The sequence below is a fragment of the Amblyomma americanum genome, chromosome 11 (genome assembly GCF_052857255.1).
Source record: "Amblyomma americanum isolate KBUSLIRL-KWMA chromosome 11, ASM5285725v1, whole genome shotgun sequence".
NCBI lineage: Eukaryota > Metazoa > Arthropoda > Arachnida > Ixodida > Ixodidae > Amblyomma > Amblyomma americanum.
The window spans coordinates 79,754,570-79,775,759 of NC_135507.1; the positions used below are offsets into that span (position 1 = coordinate 79,754,570).

The following is a 21,190-nucleotide window of genomic DNA, read 5'->3' on the forward strand; positions in this document are numbered from 1 at the left end:
ATCGCTCACAAAGACACTACCTGGATGCCTATTTCCTCTTCTATCTCGGCAGCGGCAGTATGGGGACTGCAGAAGGCGGCGGTTACGATCAGCCGATCTTCATCTTCATTGAGAGATCTCGGACCTCAGCTAAGGCCAGCGTCGTCAATCCTCTCTTCTTCTAGGAAAACACGCACAATGTGGGTTATGGTCCGTACTGCGCACCCTACATCGGCAGCAATGCTTCTCCGTGACCTGCCTTCCCTGACTAACAACACGATTTCCAATCTTGCAGCGCAGTTGGCGCGCGGCATCTCGTTTTTCCTTCTGGGGAGATCGGGAGTGCCCGAATCTAATTTATAACACCTCTTATCGTCCGTCACGAATATGGCGCAAGATAACACCGCTTTTATTGACTTGTTCTATCGCTAAGGCTACAACCGATCAACCGTTTATTTCAGGCAATTATTGCTTATTCCTTTATAGTCATCCTTCGGCAGAGTGGCCAAGGCTGCTACCGAAAATAACTACCAAGCATGCAGAAAACAAACAACTATCCCAATCTTTACCCTTAGCCTATGGGAGCAAGGCAGTATCAAAAAAATAAAAAATACTGACGGTGACATAGAAAAAAAATTAGTTGCAGGCGTTAAAATATATTTTAACTGCGGGAAGGGGGAGGCTATTTGAGACTCATTGCACTGATTTGAATTTGAGTGGTGACGTGACGCCGCGCAAGCGCAATGTTGCTTGGCGGCGGATCACACCAACCGCCACAGTGGGCAGTTTGCTCAATGTCCAGTTGGCAGGTAGTGATCACGTGAGAAGGTTATTTGACATGTGACAGGGTCACGTGACCTATGATGTAATCGATGGACACTGCGAGGTCACGTGACCGGACGGACGGCCACCGCGAGTATGAGCCTTAATATATTTTGCTGTGGCCTGACAGTCCGCTGAAGCCCCCTATAATACTGAGGAATGGGAACGGCCCAGCACTCTCGTTATCAGCCTTTCTATCACCCGCGGGGCCACGCCACGTCATTCCGGCACTCCGGTGATCCCCCACGTGAGCTAGTTTTTTTACTCGCAACTGTACGTGATGACAGCCGTTACGTTTCTCACAGCAGCTGCGGGTGGAAGAACGCCCTGAATCTGTTCATTGTTTATAGTCGGATGCAGCTTAAGAACGCAGCTGTTTTTGCCCTTCAAAGGACCCCGTTCCACCCTATAGACAGCGTCGGCCGATTTTTATGAATATGATAGTGTGACTAAGCAGGGCGTGGTAGATAAAAGGGGATACTCCCTTTCGTCTGTGGTCGGGGATAGACCCCTGTCTACATTGAGGCGCCGCTGCCTGAATTGTCAGGCCAGCAAAGTCACGACAATCTGCCGACCCCTTAATTATTGGCTGGAAAGGGGAACTTTGATAGGGAAAAGCTGTAGCGTTATTTAGTTGTATCCGACTATAGTCACGACTATAGTGCAGCTTGGTCTCAGAGGATGTTTCCTTTCCCCATGTATGTCATAACGAGCACCTCTTTCCATTGTCTGCTGAACCGATTAAGCCGTGGTTATTCCCCATTGATATGCCACCCACTGGGATTTTAGGCTGGCAGATGCAAATGAATCTCGCAAGGGGGAGAAAAAGAAAGTAGGTCAAAGGGGTAAATTGGTCGACCTGAGTGGTTGGAGGGACTCCTTTAAGGGGAACTTGCCGCTTAATTCTTGATTTGTATATGACTATAGTCAGATTCAACTCAAGCACAAAGTTCTCTCATCGTCAAGGAACCTGCGTTCGGCCAATGCAGTCGTGAGATTCTCATGATCCGCCTAGCGTAACAACGCAGGGAACCGTTTGATAATGGAGAGATGGGACTATACCCGACCATGGAAGTAGGGGGCTATCCCCTTTCATCTGCTGCTGCCTGCGTGGAATAAAACACGTGAAAACTTATCGAAGCATAAATTGCAAGGCCCGAAGACAGAAGAGTGGAATTGACTATCTACACAGTGTGCCCATAATATGCATTATTGTCATAGCTGCCGCCATACTATCTGGGTCCAGAAACACGGCGAAAACCTGGTCGTTTTTCTGATCCACTTATATCTCCAAGTGATCCGGGCGCAGAGTGTTGTATCTGGACTTTGCGCCCCAAAACGGCGCACCAGATGTCATGCGAAAACTACCAAGCAAAATAGAAAAGTCTCTATGCATACTAAATTACTCTATATTGTTCATATTTTTACTAATCGCCTTATAATTTTTCGCGCCCTGAGTCTTTGCGTATATATTTACCTCTATTCACCATGGTCTCACAGTTTCTTATTTATAACTCTGCACTCACCATGCACTCTGCACTCTTTGACGCCGTGTTATTGCGTTTGACACTTCCCTCGATCTAGCTTGGGACTGAGTGTGCAAATTGTCCGTGCCCACCTGCTATAGGGCCTAGTAAAAGGGCGTGCTGGATTAAAAAACTTATAACAAGTTAAACAAAATTCATAGGGTACAACTCGAACCTGGCTGCACTGGTCGTAATTGGCGCTACCATCTGATAACCTCCACTAAGTGGCCGCATGGGATAACAATGTTTCGAATGGAAATTCCGCGGTTTGTATGGTTTTAAAGGGCTGCCTCCTACCATCGTTTCTTCTTTTTTTTACTCTAGGAGACCATAAAGAGTATTCGTCCAACAGCTGCAGGAAGGGCAAACGGACACACGAAACAGAGTACAAATATTTATTGAGAAGTTCACGGTACGAAAGTTAAAATCGCATTACAGCTGTAGCACACATCAGAAATAATTAACTGGAATCCACCATTGGAGCCCACTGGCAGCCTTGGCAGTAGCGACAGAGGCATTGTCAAAAATATCATCTGTATACATGTGCTCGAATGACAAAGAATTAACAGTGCATTTCAACAAGAAAAAAGATGCTTTAGCGCTTGAATGAAAATAAAAGCTTCCTAAACCTTGTACTGTGAAAAAAAAACAATGGTTACAACACCGGTAAAAAAAGGAGAAAAGCAAAACTTGGTCGCTGCCTAAGCTCTGAATAAGCGCAGCCGTTTCCATGTGGGCGTTTTGAATCGTAGACGCAGTCCACTTTAGCGTAACCTTCGTATTTCTCGGACCCGTGTCTCCGGTCGGTTGAGTCCTAGGCGGTGCTGAGTGCCTTCGTATGAGGCAGGCAGGTGTGGAGGAAGCAGCCCTGGAAGGAGAGGGCGAAAAACATTCAGGGGCTGTGGAGAAAGATCAATGCCTTAAACTACTCTGGGTGATTAACACTTCTGGAGAGAAGAAGTCGCGGACCTTTTGAGACCCGCACTTTGCTATTCGTAGTCAAAGAAGAAAACCTCGAAAATGTGAACGCAAATAATAGGTGCTAGCACGAAAAAAAATAAAAAATCTCAGGAATGAATGCCCTTGCAGAACGTTCTTCCACGCAATCCATGAGCTGATGTTTCTGAACACTGAGAGTTCCTTTCCACTGTGTCAAGTGCTTAAGATGTTGTACACATGTCTGAAAAGCTACAACCATAATGAATGATTCATTCGAATCAGTGCGAAAGCACATTTCGTGCTACATGGAAGACGACAATGAGCCGGCAGTGCCGAGAGACGGAGCGCTCGCGCTAGGCCAGCTGGGAACAGACAAGGCAACAGACAACGGGCTGCTTTGCTCGGGGTTGGTACGGGCCGGATCACTTCTTACGCGCGAAAAGAGAAATTTGTCATTCTGGCAACGACCTGTAGGAAGACACTGTTTCGTTTCGTGTTATTTCGACGCTAAATTTTGTGTTCTCTCCAATTTGCTGCCACAAGAGTAAATAATGATCGGTGCATAAAGTTGCGCTTTTACATAGTGTCACGTGCACGTGGTGACCGCACGCACAGGCCTCCGCACGTACACGACCTCTGCCGAACAATCCCAAATTACTGTGGCAATAAGCTCGGCCTTTTCGCCGAACGTAACTTATAGCGATTTTGCGTTGAAAAAATAAAAACGAACCGTGATTGAAACAGTACAGCCCATAGAGACACAGACAGAGATGCAAGATGAAGCGTACCTTTCATCATGAACTCGTGGTACATGATGGCTTCGATGCTCGGCCGCCTAGCGGGCTCCGGTTGGAGAATCCACCGCATGAGGGCGCTCGCTTCGGGGGAGACAGTCGAGAGGATCTTGAATCTATTCATCTTGATTCTGACCACGGTATCCGCGTTCAACGGCGAATCGAATGGGGGACGCCCCACTAGCAGCTTGTACCTGCGTAAAGCAGTTTGCGGTCTGTCAGTGTCCGCTGTAATCCGCGCAGTCTGTGGCGGCCAACGTCACAACACGACACAGCTTGAAGCAGTGCGGGCACAGCCATGCTACGACACCCCTACCGGCCAAGCGCCAGAAAATGGTAACGTAACTGTGGGCAAACGACGTTCGTGATGCACGTAAGTGCCTGGTTTTGAACGTGAAGTGCATGATCTGATTTTTTTAACATGAAGAGGAAGCTTATAGCAATTTTATGGATAATATTTCCACTGCACCAATCGTTACTTTCCTGCCTGGAAGATACATATACCCGGTTGCGTAAATGAGAATTACACCTTCAGGTTTTCAACCGTACTTTCTCGACAAATTATTTAACGCCATTTGGCGTCTGGTGGCCGGCGTCAGCGAATTCCAAATTAAGAGGCCTCACCAGCTACGAGGCAACTCACATTTGAACTTTTTCTGTCGATAGATGGCAGCACTTAATTACCACAAAAAGGAGGGAGCTTCTATTACCCCTCCAGGTGTGTAAATTCTACCGCGACGTCTCCTCGACCGCGACACGCAAGTATTAGTTCTTCCGCGAACAAAAAGTAGGGCCGAGAACTTTCTGTGTATATCCTGCCAAAGCAGGGAGACGGAAGCACGAAAGAATAACCCGTCTCAAGGGGTGGTGGTCACAGAATAGACATTTTTCCAGTAACCCACCACTCAGCTGCCACAAGGAAATGTACGTTTTCTGGTTTGGGTCCCCCTAAGCTCCCTCGCATCTTTTCTGCGAAAATACATTTACAATGATAGGGTAAGGTGTACAGCCTGTAGTTAGAAGCAGTGTTGGTTTAGCCTAGCAAGAACAGATGAGTGTAAGTCATCTTTTCACACACCTTAGGAACACCTCCCCTTCCCGCACTTTGGCCGGCTATATATTCCGCGTATTCCTCCGTCGCCACACGCAATACAAGCCTGGTGACCGTGTACGAGTGTGGACGCCGATTCAACGACGCGGCATCTGATAAAACCTTTTTGCGCTCTCATTGTTTACACTACCAGTGCTTAGTTTGCATTGTCTTTGCTGCTGTTGACCTTACATTTTTTAAGCATCCGGCCGATGCTTCTATGACAAAAGGAGTGCCGCGATACTGTTCTACTACTTGTTTGCTTGACTTCAAAACCGTTGGCGCGCGGGAATATCACTTTGTTATGCGAGATGCGATCAGTGTTATCTAGAAGGAATGCAGCCAGACGCAACTATTTTGACATTATTCTGGGTTGATGTAATTGTTTTTAGCGCCTTATCTTGAAGGTTCCTCTTCGATGACCACCGATCACGTTTGTTGCTATACGCGTCGCCGACATCTTCAGTTTATTTATGGGCGATAGTCACTTCAGTAACTAAATTACTGCTGAAATACTTCTTTTCATGTCTCCTTCACTGCTTATAATTTCACCACGGAACAAATCAGACTTGGGTAAAATGGTGAGATGTGTGGTTTGCAAAAGCACCGATATCGTTCTGTTGCTATTCGTGGTTACTTTGAACGCGAATTTCTTCATTGCACAAGCGACTACAAACTGTTCTGGACAAAGTTGCTAGTAGCGGTTGATTGTTAAATATAATAAAAATTGCAAGTTAATAGAAGATGGCTAATGCAGCCATGCCAACCGCGTGTGCTCTTCCTGAACACAAAAACGGCGGCGCACCTTAATTGTCATGACGTCAGGGGTTTGAAAGCGAAACTTGCACACCTACTATGGCTGCCGGGAAAGTCTCATAATGAGCTCTTCCTTCTTTACGTTCTTTTATTTATTTTATATATTATATATTTTTCTGTATTATATATTTTATATATGTATATACGGCTCCCCTTCCGAGCGTTTTTCTGATTGAAATATTCGAATTTAGGAAGCATAGTGCAGCAGGTGCGACTAGGTGTTGCGCATACCGAGGCGTATCTAATTGGGAGAATAAAGACGGTTGGAACACGCTTGACACATGGGAAACCGGTTCAAGAGCAAAACTGGATAATTTTGCTAGCCAGGCCATGAACTTTTGACATCACGCTATTTACACCACAGAGATGTCTATTTTAGAGTAGGGGGCTCGGTAATCCTTGAGCTCCTTTTTGCAGATAAGGTGCAACCATGTTTACCCGCGTAGAGTGGACAGCACCTGCACTGATAACGCGAACTTTCTGGCAGAGATATGCCTGGTCGCGAGGAGAATTGGGGAAAAAGAGCGACGCTCAAGCAAAGATTCGTTAGAGAGCAGATGTTTCGATGCCGGTCCGACACATGGTTTGAGCATGGTCAATCCAACTCAACCACTGCGTGTTTACATGAACTCGATTTTAGTGATTCGAGACCGGTTCAGCTGTAGCGACACCAAGCGTCGAGTAAGCAGTAACAGCCTGCAAGATTAAGGCACGCCATCGCTGTATCGGCGGTGCGACGGCGCACGTGGAAAGGAAGTTCGCATTTATCCCCTTCCCTCTCAATAATCATACTTTTCGACCCAACAGCGTTTACAAGCACATCGGTTCAGGGTCAAGTTTAGTCACCTACCCCTTTACGGCGGAATTGAATGGACCCGACCCGTCGACTCCCAGCTCGGCGTGCGTACCAGTACCGGTGTTCAAACAACCAGCCGTGTGGGTTCATGTAAGCGCTGGCCGCTATCGGCTCGAAGCCCTCCTATGAGGAATATTTGCAGCTTCATTCTTCAATTTTATAGACACCTGGGTCACTGCGCCCTTGCGCTGGGCAAGGAACAATGCTGTTCCCCCACACTGTCCTAAACAGGGAGCCCCCATCCTTTGTTTTGGCACTAACAATGCCTTATTTGCGTGTCTGCCGGGAAGGGAGGGGGGGTGGGCACTTTTGGGTGTGGCCTTGCATTCCACTTCCTTTCCGCACCAAAAGCTCGAGCAAGAAAGAAACGCAGAAATCTTTTCCGAATACAGCCCAAGCAAGAACAAAGGAAAGAAAAAGCTCAGGTCTGTCCAAGTTCTGATCATAAACCTGCGCGCACGAACACAGACAACTAAGAGGCTGGTGGTTGAGTGTAGTAGTGACTAAATATTCTGACGCCAGATGGAGCCACGTCGCGCTAGATAAATATGGCGCGAATTTCAAACCCCCACAGAAAATACATAACACAACTTTAAGAGCCTGTAAAAGCGGCGGCTGCGTTTTTATGGAGGAAAAACGCTAAGGCGCCCGTGTGCTGTGCGATGTCAGTGCACGTTAAAGATCCCCAGGTGGTCGAAATTATTCCGGAGCCCTCCACTACGGCACCTCTCTCTTCTTTTCTTCTTTCACTCCCTCCTTTATCCCTTCCCTTACGGCGCGGTTCAGGTGTCCAACGATATATGAGACAGATACTGCGCCATTTCCTTTCCCCCCAAAAAAACAATTATTATTATTATTATTAGCCTGTAAAAGGCAAATACTAGACTCGATATGAATGAAAATTGCGGCTTGACAATCAAGACAGAACAAGAGAGGAAATCTTGTGGACGATATTTTGATATTTGGCTTAGTTTTTTCACGAGATGACATAACGACCGACATATCTAAAAAGTGCAAATTTTCTGTATATTTATCTCTGATTTGAAAAAAAAATGAAACTTAAAAAATAATATCTGTCTGCAACATTTCCTTCATCCATTAAAGGAGAAAACGCTGCCACAGACTTTATCAAAATCGAGCCATTTTTAGACCCGCTACAGCTTCTGAAATTTCCCATGTATTTCCTAAGGACACTGTCACTGGCAAACCCTCTTCAGCGCAAGGACTTTGCAGACGACTGCGCGGCAAGTTTGTGGCAATGAGGGATGCAAAGAATAGTTTGGGCTAGTGGCGTAAGCTGATTGTTGTTAGAAACAGCCCTAACTGGATGAGATAGGAAAGAAGGAAGAAGTACATTTGGAAGTAATTTTAATTATTTGTCTCGCACAGTCTGCGCTGTTTTACGTCTCTAGGATAATGAGCGCCTCATTTACTGATTCAAAGGTTTTCTCGCAAACGGAAAGTAAACCACCATGAAAGATCAAAAAGAACAAAAAATAAGGGTCATGATATATATCAGAGATATCCGCAAGTGTTTGTCGCGTTAAAAGCGTGCCTGTCAACATACTCGAATCAACAAGCGCAATTCAACTCTGCGGGATACGGTGACTAGTTGAAATACGAAAAATTCTGGCGCCTGCAATTTGCTGTAATTATATCAACCAGTTGTATAAAGCGTCTAGTTCAATCGTAAAATTCACATATTCAACTCGACATAACCCGACTTCGAGCAGGGCTACGAAGTTTGCACACAACTAACCACCGCCCTCAACTCTGGCCTGATTTGCTTCGCCCGTTTAAAATATTAATGCCACGGTCATACTTTATTCCCTCGTTATTGTTCCCACAAGGCAAGATAGGCGAGGATATGCCAGTTTTTATATTCACATTTCCGACATTAAACGCTCCCTCTTATACATTTACGGACGGGTGCACCTGTGCGATGTGCACCGAGCTGTCTTCGTAAGCATCAACTTGTAAACAGTTGCACACAGTTTTGCGCAATCATCAGGTGAGACTCACATGATGCACCCGACGGCCCAGATGTCCGCTGCGTAGCTGTAGCCCTTCTGGGTCAGCATCTCGGGGGCCATGTAGTTGGTGGTGCCGCAGATGGACCTCTTGAGTTGCCACAAGTAGGGGACTTGGGTGGCGAGTCCGAAGACGGCCACCTTGAGTTGCGAGTGTTGGGTGAGGAGCAGGTTTCCGGGCTTCAGGTCTCGGTGGATTACGTGCTCCTGCACCAGGTACTCGCAGGCGCGGAGCAGCTTGCGCATTAAATACCGCACTTCGGATTCGGACCGCCACCCTCTGGGCCGGTGCATCTCCTCCAGAGACTGGAAAATAAATGCGTTAATGAAGCTTGGGGAAGAACTTTGAAGGTCAGACACTCCAAAGAACATCACAAAAAAAAATCGGATTCCTTCATGTTTTAGACTGGGACATGACGACTTTGGCGCACTCCAGTCTGGAGAAGGCTTAATTCAGTTAATTGTTTTTCTTGCTGCAAGAAACAGTGCCCACATGAAGGCATCACAATATTAAAGGACCGTTTTGAAAGCAATAAAATCCCTTTTAAATTTTGGCTATGCCTTAAATTAGGATTGGAGAACGCGACGTGCCCTATCTCGCAAAAATTGCCGAAAGAAATGAACAACCAAATGCATGATCGAGTAACCTAATCCAAGGTCGTCTAAATTATTCCGGAGGCCTCCGCTACAGCGTCCTTCATAGCCTGAGTTGTTTTGGGACCATGAGCACAATTAAACGAAAGAAAAACGAACCTCAAGAACATTAGGAACGTTTTCCAATAAATACAAAGAAAATAAGTGGAAACGGGAACCACAGAGGAGCCGGAATGTTAACACACCTGTCTTGTGCACAGCTCCAAGATGATGTTGACGTTCTTGGCGTCCTCAAAGTGGCCGTAAAAGCGAACGACGTTCTCGTGGCACAGGGTACTGTGGATGTTGATTTCCTCTTCGAGCTGTAGACAACAAATTAATTTGTAATCTCGCAAAACGTTGTATTAATCGTAAGCAAAATAAGCAAAAGTGGTTGACTTAAGCCGCTGGTAGTTATAATTATGAACCCTTACGATGAAAATGAAAAAAAAACACTGCGATGGCAAAGACAATCGGCCATTAGAACGAAATCTTGCAATATACGGCTCTACTAATATATGTTTACCGGAATGAGGTGTAAGTTTTGTCCTCTGCTTGTGACCCTCATCAAGGGTGTGACATTCCCGTAGAGCCAATGGGGACGATTTTGAAATGCGACGGTGGCGGTGCCTGGGAGTTGGCGGTAAAGGCATAAATTGCTCAAAACTTTTTGAAACAAGCTCAGCCAAGCCAATCCAGAAAAATCCAATATGGCGGCGTTTGTTTATTCGGCTGGTTGCGGGCGGTTGCTCGCGCGTTCGTGGTGCTGGCGGCCGCTAGCTCGATGCAAGCTTCGTAAATACTGGTGACTTGCTGCTCCCGCGCTGCATTCCCGCTTGATTTCCTAAGTACTTACGACATCTGCTTACCCGCTTTTGCATTTCGATGTGTCTGTTGAGGCAGCACGGTGCATGGTGGCGAGCGGCGCGGCCAGCGCGGCTGATTAGCAGCTGCTTAGGGCGCTCGCTCGAGTACCAAAAACGTAAATAGTTTTCTCCAAAGAACAGTTTATTAAAGGAAACATCAGTAGTGACAATCGATGTACAAAAGTGATTTTAGGCATCTTGGGCATTGCAATATCAGTGACAATCGTTCTAAAAATCAAAATTAATAAATTCCATTATGGAAACCTAGAACACATGAGCGAGTGCACAGAGAATATATACAGGGTACAAAGAGGTAAGGTACTATCAAGGTAGGTCCGGTACATATAAGCATGTGCTACATTCATGTAGCATATGCTTTTGTGCAGGTTCAGATGAACAGCAGTGAAGTACAACATCCGAGATGTATTGAAATGTATCTGTCTGTGGCTATGCATACACACATACAGAGAAGGGCAGCGAAAAGTTTCAGCCTTTCACTCGTTGCATCAGACTAAGGACAACATAATATGCTGCAGTGCTATAACTTAGTAAACAGATGCCATGAAAAGAACTTAGGTAACCTTGGGCACGTTTAGCTCTTGGCAGATGAGTTACAGGCTTGCATGCTTTAGGACACAGCTCGTCTGCCATGCCCTATTTTGGTTTCTTTGTTTTGTAGATACCAAGGGGAGGAAGATGCAACCAGGGCAGGCCGAGAATTGTGTGGAGAAGCGACTTTATGAAAATTCTCTGAACAGTTGTGGCCGTGGCTGGTGACGAACAGTAATTGGAGGTCATTAATTCAGCTTGCGATGACACATTGGGGTGTAACAAAATATGCGTGCGTATAAATAACTCATCTGAGAAATGAAAACGCACAGGGCTCGTAACAGGCCAGTAATGTTTCTCTATGTGGCGTTATACTGCATCTACCACAATGTCCAGTTATTATATTACTGAATGGTAAATTGCAAGTGGTCCGTGTACTGTACAGTATCTGCAAACGCTTATGGACGCCACACAGTTCAGCGTAATGCGCCGGCCGCTGCTATTGTGCCCCTCATGACCCATGTGTTGCTCCAAAAGGTGAAACCCCAAACGCTACAACTTCCAGAAGGAAAAAAAAAGCAACTACAAATAGCACCGCAGCATATTTCGAGCACGCTTGTATTGGACACCAGCAAACATGTCAAACATTTTTCATCTTATGCGTACACCCCTCTTAAATGTTACAGAGCCGAGCACCTGAGCCAGTCCGCGTTTGCTGCCTGTGGGTTCTGCTCTCTGTTTCATACATCAGGTGCAATGCTGTCAAAGCTAGCGCTCTTGTTTGCGCTGCCTGCATCCATGACCAAAAAGTAGTGCGTTCCTTGTGGTGAGCGAAACATGGTGAATGCTTTGCCTACAGGCTTACTACATGACGCATTTGTCATGAGCTTGATTAAATGCACTGTTATTGCTGACGACACGCTGTTGCTTTGTCAATCCTCAGACCACTCGGCCACAAAACAAGCACGGAATAACATACCTCCCTTCATTTTTCCTTGCTGATTACTTTCGTACATTTCACTGTGTTGTACCTTATGTATGAAATGAACTGTAGCTATCACCAATTTTCCCAGCAGCATAACAGAGGGCAAGCCATGACCAGAGGTTGACAAGTTATATACCACAAGAACTCCTGGGTTCCGCAGAGCACTTTTTGGTTTTTGCGAGCACCTGAATCGATGTATGCTTCAACATTATGGTGTGCTTCACAAATTTACTTTTTGCACAAATGGCACTGTTACTGATCATAAGAACTATGGTTAGCATACAGCCAGTCATTAACTGAATTCTGGCATTCCTTGAAGGGCACTGAGCCTGTATACTTGTCACGCAGGAAGAAAGAGAAGCCAAAACAAAACGGTTTCCCTAGCACCTCTTGTAAGTGGTTAGCATTCAGCAATATTAATTTGAGAACCAATGGTCATAGCAATGCTCATACTAACAAGGCACACAAGGCTTCTAGAAGGCAAACTTGTACTTTGTAAAAGAAGTAACGCAGCAGGAGCAAAAGCAGTCAGTACAGTATATGTGCAATCGGAGCAGAATTACGGATAAACAGGTACATAAATACTTATATACATAAAAAATAAATAGTACAACAAAAAGTTAAAGAGAGAGCACATGTGTAGTAAGTAGGCAGCATTAAAAATCCAAATACAATAATATCCTAACACAGTGCCTCATGAATTTAGCTGGCTAATTTGCGCCTCTTTCTGGCGGGAGCACTCTGTTTTGTTTTTGACGTCATGCTCCTGTTTAAAAAGGAAAGGTGCCAATGCAGCCTTGTGCGGCAGAATAATTTAAGGAATTTAATTTTGCAGCCTAATGAACAGAAAACAGCTTGCTGGTTAGGCATCCTCTCAACAAGATTCCTGGACACATTGGACAAATGAGCACAGCAAGAGATTTCTTTTCTGAAGGCCGAATCCAATTTCTTTATATAATTTAGACATGCCTCAGAAGTTGCGGCAATTGACTGGAAAAGGTGCTCGGGAACACCATTCTCCTTGAGTAGTGCAAAAAATTGGTGTCGTCCATGGAGAGAGCCACCGTCTGCTGCAAGGAGTGTTCCCTCACATGTGCATTCTGTGGTTCTCTGGTCAAGAAAGCTCTTCACAAGAGTGCCAGCGACATGGTACACAACATTTTCGTATACTATGTCAGGGGCATCTTGTGAAGACGCCTGCAAGTCAGATGAACCTGAGCCTTGCTGCCTGCTGTGGCTTGTGCTTGGAGTGCTGCTTGGTGACAATACTGCAGAAACACTCTCCAAGTTGGTGAGGAACGCATGTGTTGTCACTTCGCAGTTTCCTTGCGAAAGTTTGAAAAGTTGGCCAATCCAAATATGTTTTACAGCAGCCACGAATTGGTACACATTAGGTGTCTCATTGCAGCCATGTTTTTGACGAACTATTGCAAAAAAATTTTCCAACGGATCCTGCTGCAACCGACGAGTGAAAAGATGAGTGTAATCGAAATCTGCCTTTAGATCTGTCCACAGCAGAAGTAAGGCTTTGATTGTAATGTGCCAACCTTTGATGGTGTGTGGTTGCTTGTCCAGAGGACCACCAAAATGCCATTGGGCGATCCAATCTATGCACGACTCAAGGAAGACATGATGTTCCGAGCCTTCTGTCATTGCGTACCGCAACTTGTCGTCCTGCTTTTTCAGGGCCGAACTGTTCAGGCAGTCAAAAAGCTTATCCATCCTTTCCGTGAACTCTGCTGTAAATTTTGCATCAACAGGAAGCTCTTGAATGGCAATGAGAGTGAGGAGTGCCACAGATACGGATTCGCTGAACACTTGTGTGGCGTACTTCACTCTCATGTCAGCAAAGGGCATCCTGTAGATGTGTTGCTCTTTTAGTTTTTTTGCCAATCTGCTTTTGAGATGCTCAACTGGTGTTTTGGAGGCCCGATCAATGTGACGAGTTTTTTTGTAAAGGGTTTCGATGTGTGTCCAGTCAACAACCTCAGAGCCAATGGTGAGCTTATGTCGTCGCAAATTATTTCTTGTGCATTTGATTAGGTGTGGGGTGTCAAACATGAAGTATATTTTGCGGTTGTTGACAACAAAATATGGTTCATGGATAGAATGGATGAGCATTCTTGACAGACTCACATTGTTCGACCCTTGATCACAAATGACCGCTTTCACCAGAAGACCTTTGGTTTGAAGCTGCTGAATTAAATCTAATAGCAGCTTGCGCATTGCAAGAACTGAAGTTGCATTGTGGGACGCTGCAAAGGCTACTGGCTGCATCCAACTTCTTGATATGCCAGACACCGCCATAACAAGGGCTATGTTTGCCACACGAGAAGTCCTAGTATTCCCATCATCTGTGAAGCCAATTACAATATCTTTTGATTGATCATACATCAAATTTTTTTTCAAGGATATTTCATCGAATAAAAGACAGCATGCTTTGTCTTGTAGTGGCCAATCTTTTGTAATTGATTCTATTGCATCCATGGCACCTGGAATGATACCAGGTGTCATTGGGATGTCTGCCAGCCAGCGCCTTAGCGTCCTCACATGTGGCAAATGGAGCTTTTCTCTGAGGAAGCGATAAGCTTTTGGAGAGTGAAAGAACAAATTGAGAGCGAATTGTTTAATTTGTTTTGACCAGTGCTTTTTGGATTTCGGAAATGAGCAGAGCCTGATTTGAGCTTTAACCAATTCAAAAAGGTCTTGTGGCAAATGCGGTTCAAGCTTGTTGAGAGCCTCCTGCTGCGTTACTCGCCTTGTGTCGTGCCTTTTCCTAATCCGACTCAGTGCCTTTCGGTACCTGTCGCTTCGAGAATGCAACTTCTCGAAGCGCTTTTTGGTGCGAGGGGTGTACACAACTGCGCCCTTCCTCCGCCGACTCTTGGGCGTTCCTGATGCTGGTGTCATCACTGGCTGTCTGACACTCTCTTTGGCACCGCTGAGGCCACTAGGACCAGCTTCAGCTGCAAAAAATATATAAAAAAAGCATATTTATGTTTGCCTCAGAGCGAGACCTACATCTACATCCCTCACAAAATCAAGATTAGGGTGCAGTCACAGGGCTACAGGTTGCCAAACTTGCAGGGCAATGTTTTTGTGTGAAATGATGAATACAGTCGTGCCCCGTTAATATGATCCTCGCTGATAGGGACAGTTTTTTCTGGCGACCAACTTTACGCCTCGCTTAAATGGAAACTAGTTGCTCGTAATACAGACAGGGTAATAGTTAATGGATCTCATTGTTATCCATGTGTTTTGCCTGCTTAATATTCAGAGCAATTTTTCATGACAAGCTTGAGTTAAGCAAATGGAAAAAACCAGAAATATTTATGTGCAGTAAAGCGATACCTACACGCTGTTACGGGCCTGCCGATACCCATCATGAATATATCAAGGTTACCGATGCATACTTTTTCATTGAAGTGGAAGGTTGTAGTTTGCAATAAATTCTAATGTTTTCTTGAGTACTTACCATAATCAGGTGAGTCCCATGATGCTGATGCAATCACTCTGATGGGTGTGCTTTGGGCAGCACCTGTCAAATAAATAAACACACTGTGGGAGGCTTCAACCAAGTATTTTAATTCTCAGGTGCACATTTTTAGCCTGGCTACGCAGCGTGTATGTGAATGGTAAGCAACAGGCTAGTGAAGCAATTTTAAGAACAAGTACCTGAGAAGGCTATCCAATGTTTTCATTGAGCTGAATGAAAAATTACCTGTAAATATAATTCTGTACAGATAACACAGGGGTCCACCACGTAAACAATGCATTCATACATATGCACACAGAAAAATATATGAAATACTAGTTGGTGAGCATAAAGTTAACACTTGTTTCTTCTCTTCTGAAACAAATGTCTGGCATCCGAAGTAGTGGTACAGTAAGATGTGCCGACGTGCACCTAATTATTGCACACCACGACATAATTGCACACTGCTGCTATTGCAGAGGGTTAATTTATTACGTGCAAATCTGCAGCAATAGTGCTGCAGTCTATTGTTGAATTTTCATAGATTATCACTGCACTATTAGTGCATTGCACCTACCTTCTTCGTCAGCTGGGGGAGGGGGCGTAGTCTGCACATCAGTGAGCTGCGGGGCACGTGAAGAGTGTGGGTCGTCTGCAATTAAACGACCGCTTAGACACTCCCAATCTAAAGAAATCAGCCAGCAAAGTAATTACATATGTTTATTTTTTTGTGCTATGACAGAGCCCTCAGCATAAGTAATACTGCATTACAGGGTTAGCCTGAACCAAATGAAAAGTTCTTCATTTCAAGCTGTAATGTAAAACAGATCCTGACTTAGTGCACCTACCTGTGTCATGGACAGCAGAATCTGCACCAGCAATTGTGCCTAGCCCAAGTGTTGATGGCAACGGCAAGTAGTCTGAAATATAGGTACCACTTAGTTACTCCCAAGGAAAACAAACCAACTGGTGTAGTGAGACATTAGGAATGTTTTCCTATGCAAGATTGCAGGAAGACTTACCGTGACCAAGCATGACTTCCACTGGTGCAGCAGTGGACTGTAGTGGTGAAGCGGATTCAATGCCTATGCGAACAAGGAAAAAAAGATAGCCAATCAAGCTCTGCATAGCAGCACCTTCTGCTCAGTGCACAGTATGGCCTTGATGTTCTATTTGGAACGGTTTCTCTTGCTGGGAGTTAGTGTGATCTTAAATTGGGCTTAAATCGTTTTTGTGAGTTTGTAGGCAGTTACGATTAAAAAGGAAAAATTTGTGCGATCAATATACCGCGACATACAAAATAGCACAGCAGCACACAGGAAGAAGAATGAAAACACACAAACGAACACTTTACTGTGAACCACGAGGCCATAAATTCACTTGATGTGCATTGTAGGAAATACAAATCAAACTGCAAACCTATCTATGAAGCGTGCAATGTCACCACTATGAATGCTTGCAAACTTATTCCCGAAATCATTCAGGAAGAAATCAGATAGCCTAAGTGACATGTGCATCGCTAAATATCCTGGCGGGTTGCTCCTCAAAGAACCATTTTTACCTTAGAAACCGGTAAAATGTTTAACCTCCATGCTTGCACAATATGCGGCCACTTCATGTATAATTACCGCCTCGTGTGTCACAATAAGCTGCTGGCAGTTTGTGCGTGTGTGTGTTCTTTCTTGACCCTGTGTGCTATTTTGGAGTGAATTCGCGCAGTCTGCCCTCTATTCACCGCAGCGAACAGTAAGTAATAATGACAAGAATACTAAACATAGAGTTGTAAAAATTATTTTCCTCACTGCTGCTGGAGTGCACTATCCAGCATCTGATTGTTAATATGGTTAAGAGAAATTTAAGCTACAACATGGTACACAACTGCAGTCTGATGCAACTGAAACAATGGCCACATGACATTGAAGCAGGAAAGTTTTGTGCCCGGGAAGTGATGTTTGCAGTTAGCCTCTATGAATGCAATTGTTCCCTTAGGTCTTACATTTACAGGATGGGTTTTTCTGAAAATAGTGCCCTCACCTTGTGCCGCACCTCCTTCATAGAAATCTGCAACAAAAAAGCCACAGGATACACTGAGGGATCAAGCTTGGGAAGAATTTACTGGGAGAGGAATTTTGCTTACCCGGGTGCACCAAGGCTCTCAGACGAGGCTCATGCACCTTCACGGAAGGGACTGCTTCATGCGTGAGCCTTGTGCAGGCATCACTAGTGAAGCAATCCCTCGTGAAGTGCTTTGAGCAGAGCCTGTATGTTTTGTAGACCTTTTCCCTTGGTGTCTCCAGGAGTTCAAGCCTATTGGCATATTTCAGCCAAATGGAGAATCTGAAAAACAGCCAAATAACATGATTTCATACATTTTAAAGGTTTGCATACCTCACTTCAGGAATGCTTATTAGCATCTCCTTACACAGCAAAGGGGTACGAACATTATATAACATATATGCGTGAAAACAACTGTGGCAGGATGCAAGCAAAATAAGACAGCAGTTTGTAACAATGTGCCACAGCCTGCTAGTCTATTGCTATGCTGGCCAATCGAAACGATGAATGAAATCACCTTTTTAATGTCTGGCTATGATCGACAAGCCAGAACCTTTAAAATTCTTGAGCTTATGTTTTCTTTTGTGATCTGCTTTTGGTTTAGGTAACAATAACTAGTTCTTTGTTCCAACTGCTTTTTGGGTGCGGCATAATTTTGTGCAGCAGATAGAAATGGGGACAGAGCTTCACTGCAGACTTAAGCTCTATCTGATCATAGCAATTATTCCACTCACACTTTTCTCTAGGTAACTGCATACTAACCACCACCCATGATTCGTTCTTTTCTAATTCCTCCATTAAACACAAGTGCCAATGTAGCTATGCTATGGCAGACAGCTGCTTGCCCACAAATTTGAAGTCTGGATTAAGAACAGCAGGTAAATGAACCAGTAGGCACAGTTTTTCATCTTTTGCTTTCACTGTGATCAAATGGGAAGTGTGAAAGGGATGTGAGCAGAACATCAACAGGAAACACTGCTCTTTCAAGAAACTGAAGGTGCAGGCAAATAGCATGGGTCCAGAAGAAGGGGAAAAAAGTGCTTAAGCAAGGGAAATGTCCCAAAAAAGACACAGACAAGAAGAAAGCGACCTTCGCCTTCCCCTCACCCACCCGCCGGAAACGAGCGTTTCCGGCGTACTAGGCGAAACTATTTGCGAGCTTCCCAAAAGCTGTCAAGGACAAGGCGCGAGATAAGAGACATATGTGAGGAGATGGGAATAATGCGGAGAGTTCAGAGCCCTCCAAGGTCAGTCGTGCGCCCCGCGAGCGAGCAGCGTAGAGGACAGCCGGGGTGGAGTGTGGAGCGAAATTTACAATGCTGGAGCGGCAGCACTACGGTAGGCAATAGTTTCGAGAAACGCTTCCACGGAGTACATGGGTGGTTGAGCGCGGATATCGCGAGGGAAAGCTCCGGTAAAAGTAAGGAAAACAAGACCGGCGGACTTTCTATATGCGGCTCACGGCGTGCAATGGACTTTCAGCGCGGTGTCCAACACTAGTGGTGTTAGTCTGAACAGCTCGATAATTTATGTGACGTGCATCACTGCTGCAGAAACCATGCACGAACACGCAAGAAATAATATTCAAGCGCGCTGAACTCCGTAAAGAAACAGCCAAACTGAGCATTACAATTACTCCGCTGACGACGCTATAGGCACAGAAGTTAGAATATTCATATTTAAAATACACTCTGAGGGCACCGGAATCTGCGGGGAATAAGCTTTTAAAGGCAGCGAGAAAAGTCAGTGAGTCAGACACACACACACACACATGCGAACAAGCAAGCAAGGTAACTAACGGTCCCACGCTTACGAGAGGCAACGGCTGTTGGGCCATCTCAAACTGCAGCACCTTCCCTTAATTTTGCTTTAATGTCCTTAAACGTACTTATCAAACTCATCTCGCAAAACCAAAGCCACTGCAGTAAACAGCGCCAGGTAAAACTAGTTCTATTCCGTCGGCAATTTCAAATGGTAACGACCAAGGGCGGTCAAAACAAAGGCACAACGGTCGCCAACGGCTATGCAAAGAGGGATACGATAGTCAGTGAATTCATAAATACCTGTGGTCAGAAGGTAATCTGAAGAGATGTTCTCCACTCTTGCCGGATGTGCTGCACCACTTCGCGCAACAATACATATGCGACATGACGCTGAGGACGGTAATCACGCTGGTCCAGTGCGCACGTCGCGTCGGCAGTCGCTCGCGTAGTTTCGCTATGCTTGCGCCGGTCGCTGTCGTCTGCTGCCACTGCGCTGCAGCGTTGCCCGCGGCGGCACTGGCGGCGCAGACGCGTTGTGTCATTTTCGCAATTTATTTCTTTGATATACTATTTTTAATGCTTACGACTGGTTATATTTTCATTCATAAGCATGTTTGTGTTGTCTACTATGGTCGAGAAATTTTACTTTTTATTAGGCTTGACTCCAGCCGCGTTTGCTGCCAGATACCAGGATCGCTGCAATCGTTCCGACCGTGGCGACACTTACGGCGCGGACGCGCAACTTGCAACATGCCACAGCACTGCCCTCATCTTCAGATAGAAAGTTCCACGAAAATTGGCAGCAGCATTAAAAGGACATGGAGAGATTGCAGTCTCCTTATGTTAAGGCATGAAAGGACCAAGCTGTTACTTTTGACGAAAATGGAGGTATGATAAGTTTTAGAAAAGGCCAGAAATCGACACACAGTAGCCATAATCTATAAGAACCCACCATCCATATCTAATACATTTGCTCCTATCGCGATAGTCACTGTTCTGTGATGTTGACGCGTCTTTCAAGCGTCCTTAGAAGTGACCATTGGCTCATATGAGACCGGACCTCACCATATCAGCGAAAATGGTTCGGTTGTTCTCCACTGATGCTTGAAAGCGCTAGCAGCATGACTGAACTAGTGTTCCTAGATATGCTCCCGGGAGCATATAGAGGAACACTGGACTGAACAACAGTGACCAATTGGCGATCACTAACTGGACTCGAAATCGAAAGTGGATAATGTATCACAATAGAATTCGGCCGCAAGGCCCAATTCCGCGAAGCTTTTGGGTTTGGAACTGGCTGGCTTTGACGACTCGTCATTTTGACGAAAACGAGGGCAGTGCAAACATTGTTGGAGGGCGAGGTTGGGGAGACAACAACCAATCAGCGATCACGCGAGCTTTGTTTTGACTTCGCTAGATGGCGCAACTCATTTTGAAATTGCGCGCGAATCCTATGCCGCATCACGACCTTCGTTACTTTCGTTTTCATGTGATTCGGTGCGTGTGCCCGCCTCGCTACACCGGCGTCGCCAGAAAAAAATGGGTGGGGTTCAACATGGCTTGAACTTTGTTATACGAGCGAAAGATCTGTTAAGCATGGTCTCCACTGTGTTAAATAAAATGTCAACGTGAGGTACCCAATAGGCATGTGATCCCATGGTCATAATACTAGAGCATGGGACATACCACCGAGCTGTGAACTTCGGTTTGACCTCATGAGGCATTAAAGGTCATTGCCTCATCGACATCGAAACGGGATGTTGTAGCCCGAGGAGTAGAGCCCGCGGTCTAAAAGCCACAAAAGCATTTTTTTTACCTCAGCGTCTAATTAAGAAAATTTCTACAAAAAAAAAGAAAGAGAATAGACGAAGCCCAGTGATATAGGAACTCACATATTGCCAGAGAATGTCCGATGTAAGATGCTTCTTGGGGATGATTTTGCCTGCGTACACCACGTTCGCCTTTTTGTCCACGAACTCGTAGACGTACGCAAATCCGCCCTGAAAAAGTAA

At 45.3% G+C, this 21,190-nt stretch overlaps 2 protein-coding genes across 3 annotated transcripts; both read right to left on the minus strand.

Annotated features, from left to right (window-relative positions):
* Nucleotides 1–3,091: 3,091 nt before the first annotated feature.
* LOC144109748 (serine/threonine-protein kinase PLK1-like) lies at nucleotides 3,092–12,094 on the minus strand. Its single transcript, XM_077642543.1, has 5 exons — nucleotides 12,071–12,094; nucleotides 9,692–9,808; nucleotides 8,845–9,158; nucleotides 4,055–4,254; nucleotides 3,092–3,195 (listed from the first exon to the last, which is right to left on the minus strand). The coding sequence occupies exons 1-5, from the start codon at nucleotides 12,092–12,094 to the stop codon at nucleotides 3,092–3,094; spliced, it is 759 nt and encodes a 252-aa protein (XP_077498669.1).
* On the minus strand, nucleotides 10,473–19,934 carry LOC144111259 (uncharacterized). Of its 2 annotated transcripts, none has more exons than XM_077644489.1 (8): nucleotides 19,479–19,934; nucleotides 17,498–17,697; nucleotides 17,395–17,421; nucleotides 16,383–16,445; nucleotides 16,209–16,280; nucleotides 15,938–16,012; nucleotides 15,361–15,423; nucleotides 10,473–14,851 (listed from the first exon to the last, which is right to left on the minus strand). In XM_077644489.1, the coding sequence occupies exons 1-8, from the start codon at nucleotides 19,718–19,720 to the stop codon at nucleotides 12,588–12,590; spliced, it is 3,006 nt and encodes a 1,001-aa protein (XP_077500615.1). In that variant the 5' UTR covers nucleotides 19,721–19,934; the 3' UTR covers nucleotides 10,473–12,587. The 2 variants fall into 2 exon arrangements, with proteins under 2 accessions (XP_077500615.1, XP_077500616.1); XM_077644490.1 differs by having other exon boundaries at nucleotides 14,766–14,851; nucleotides 15,361–15,443.
* Between the last annotated feature and the right edge of the window lie 1,256 nt (nucleotides 19,935–21,190).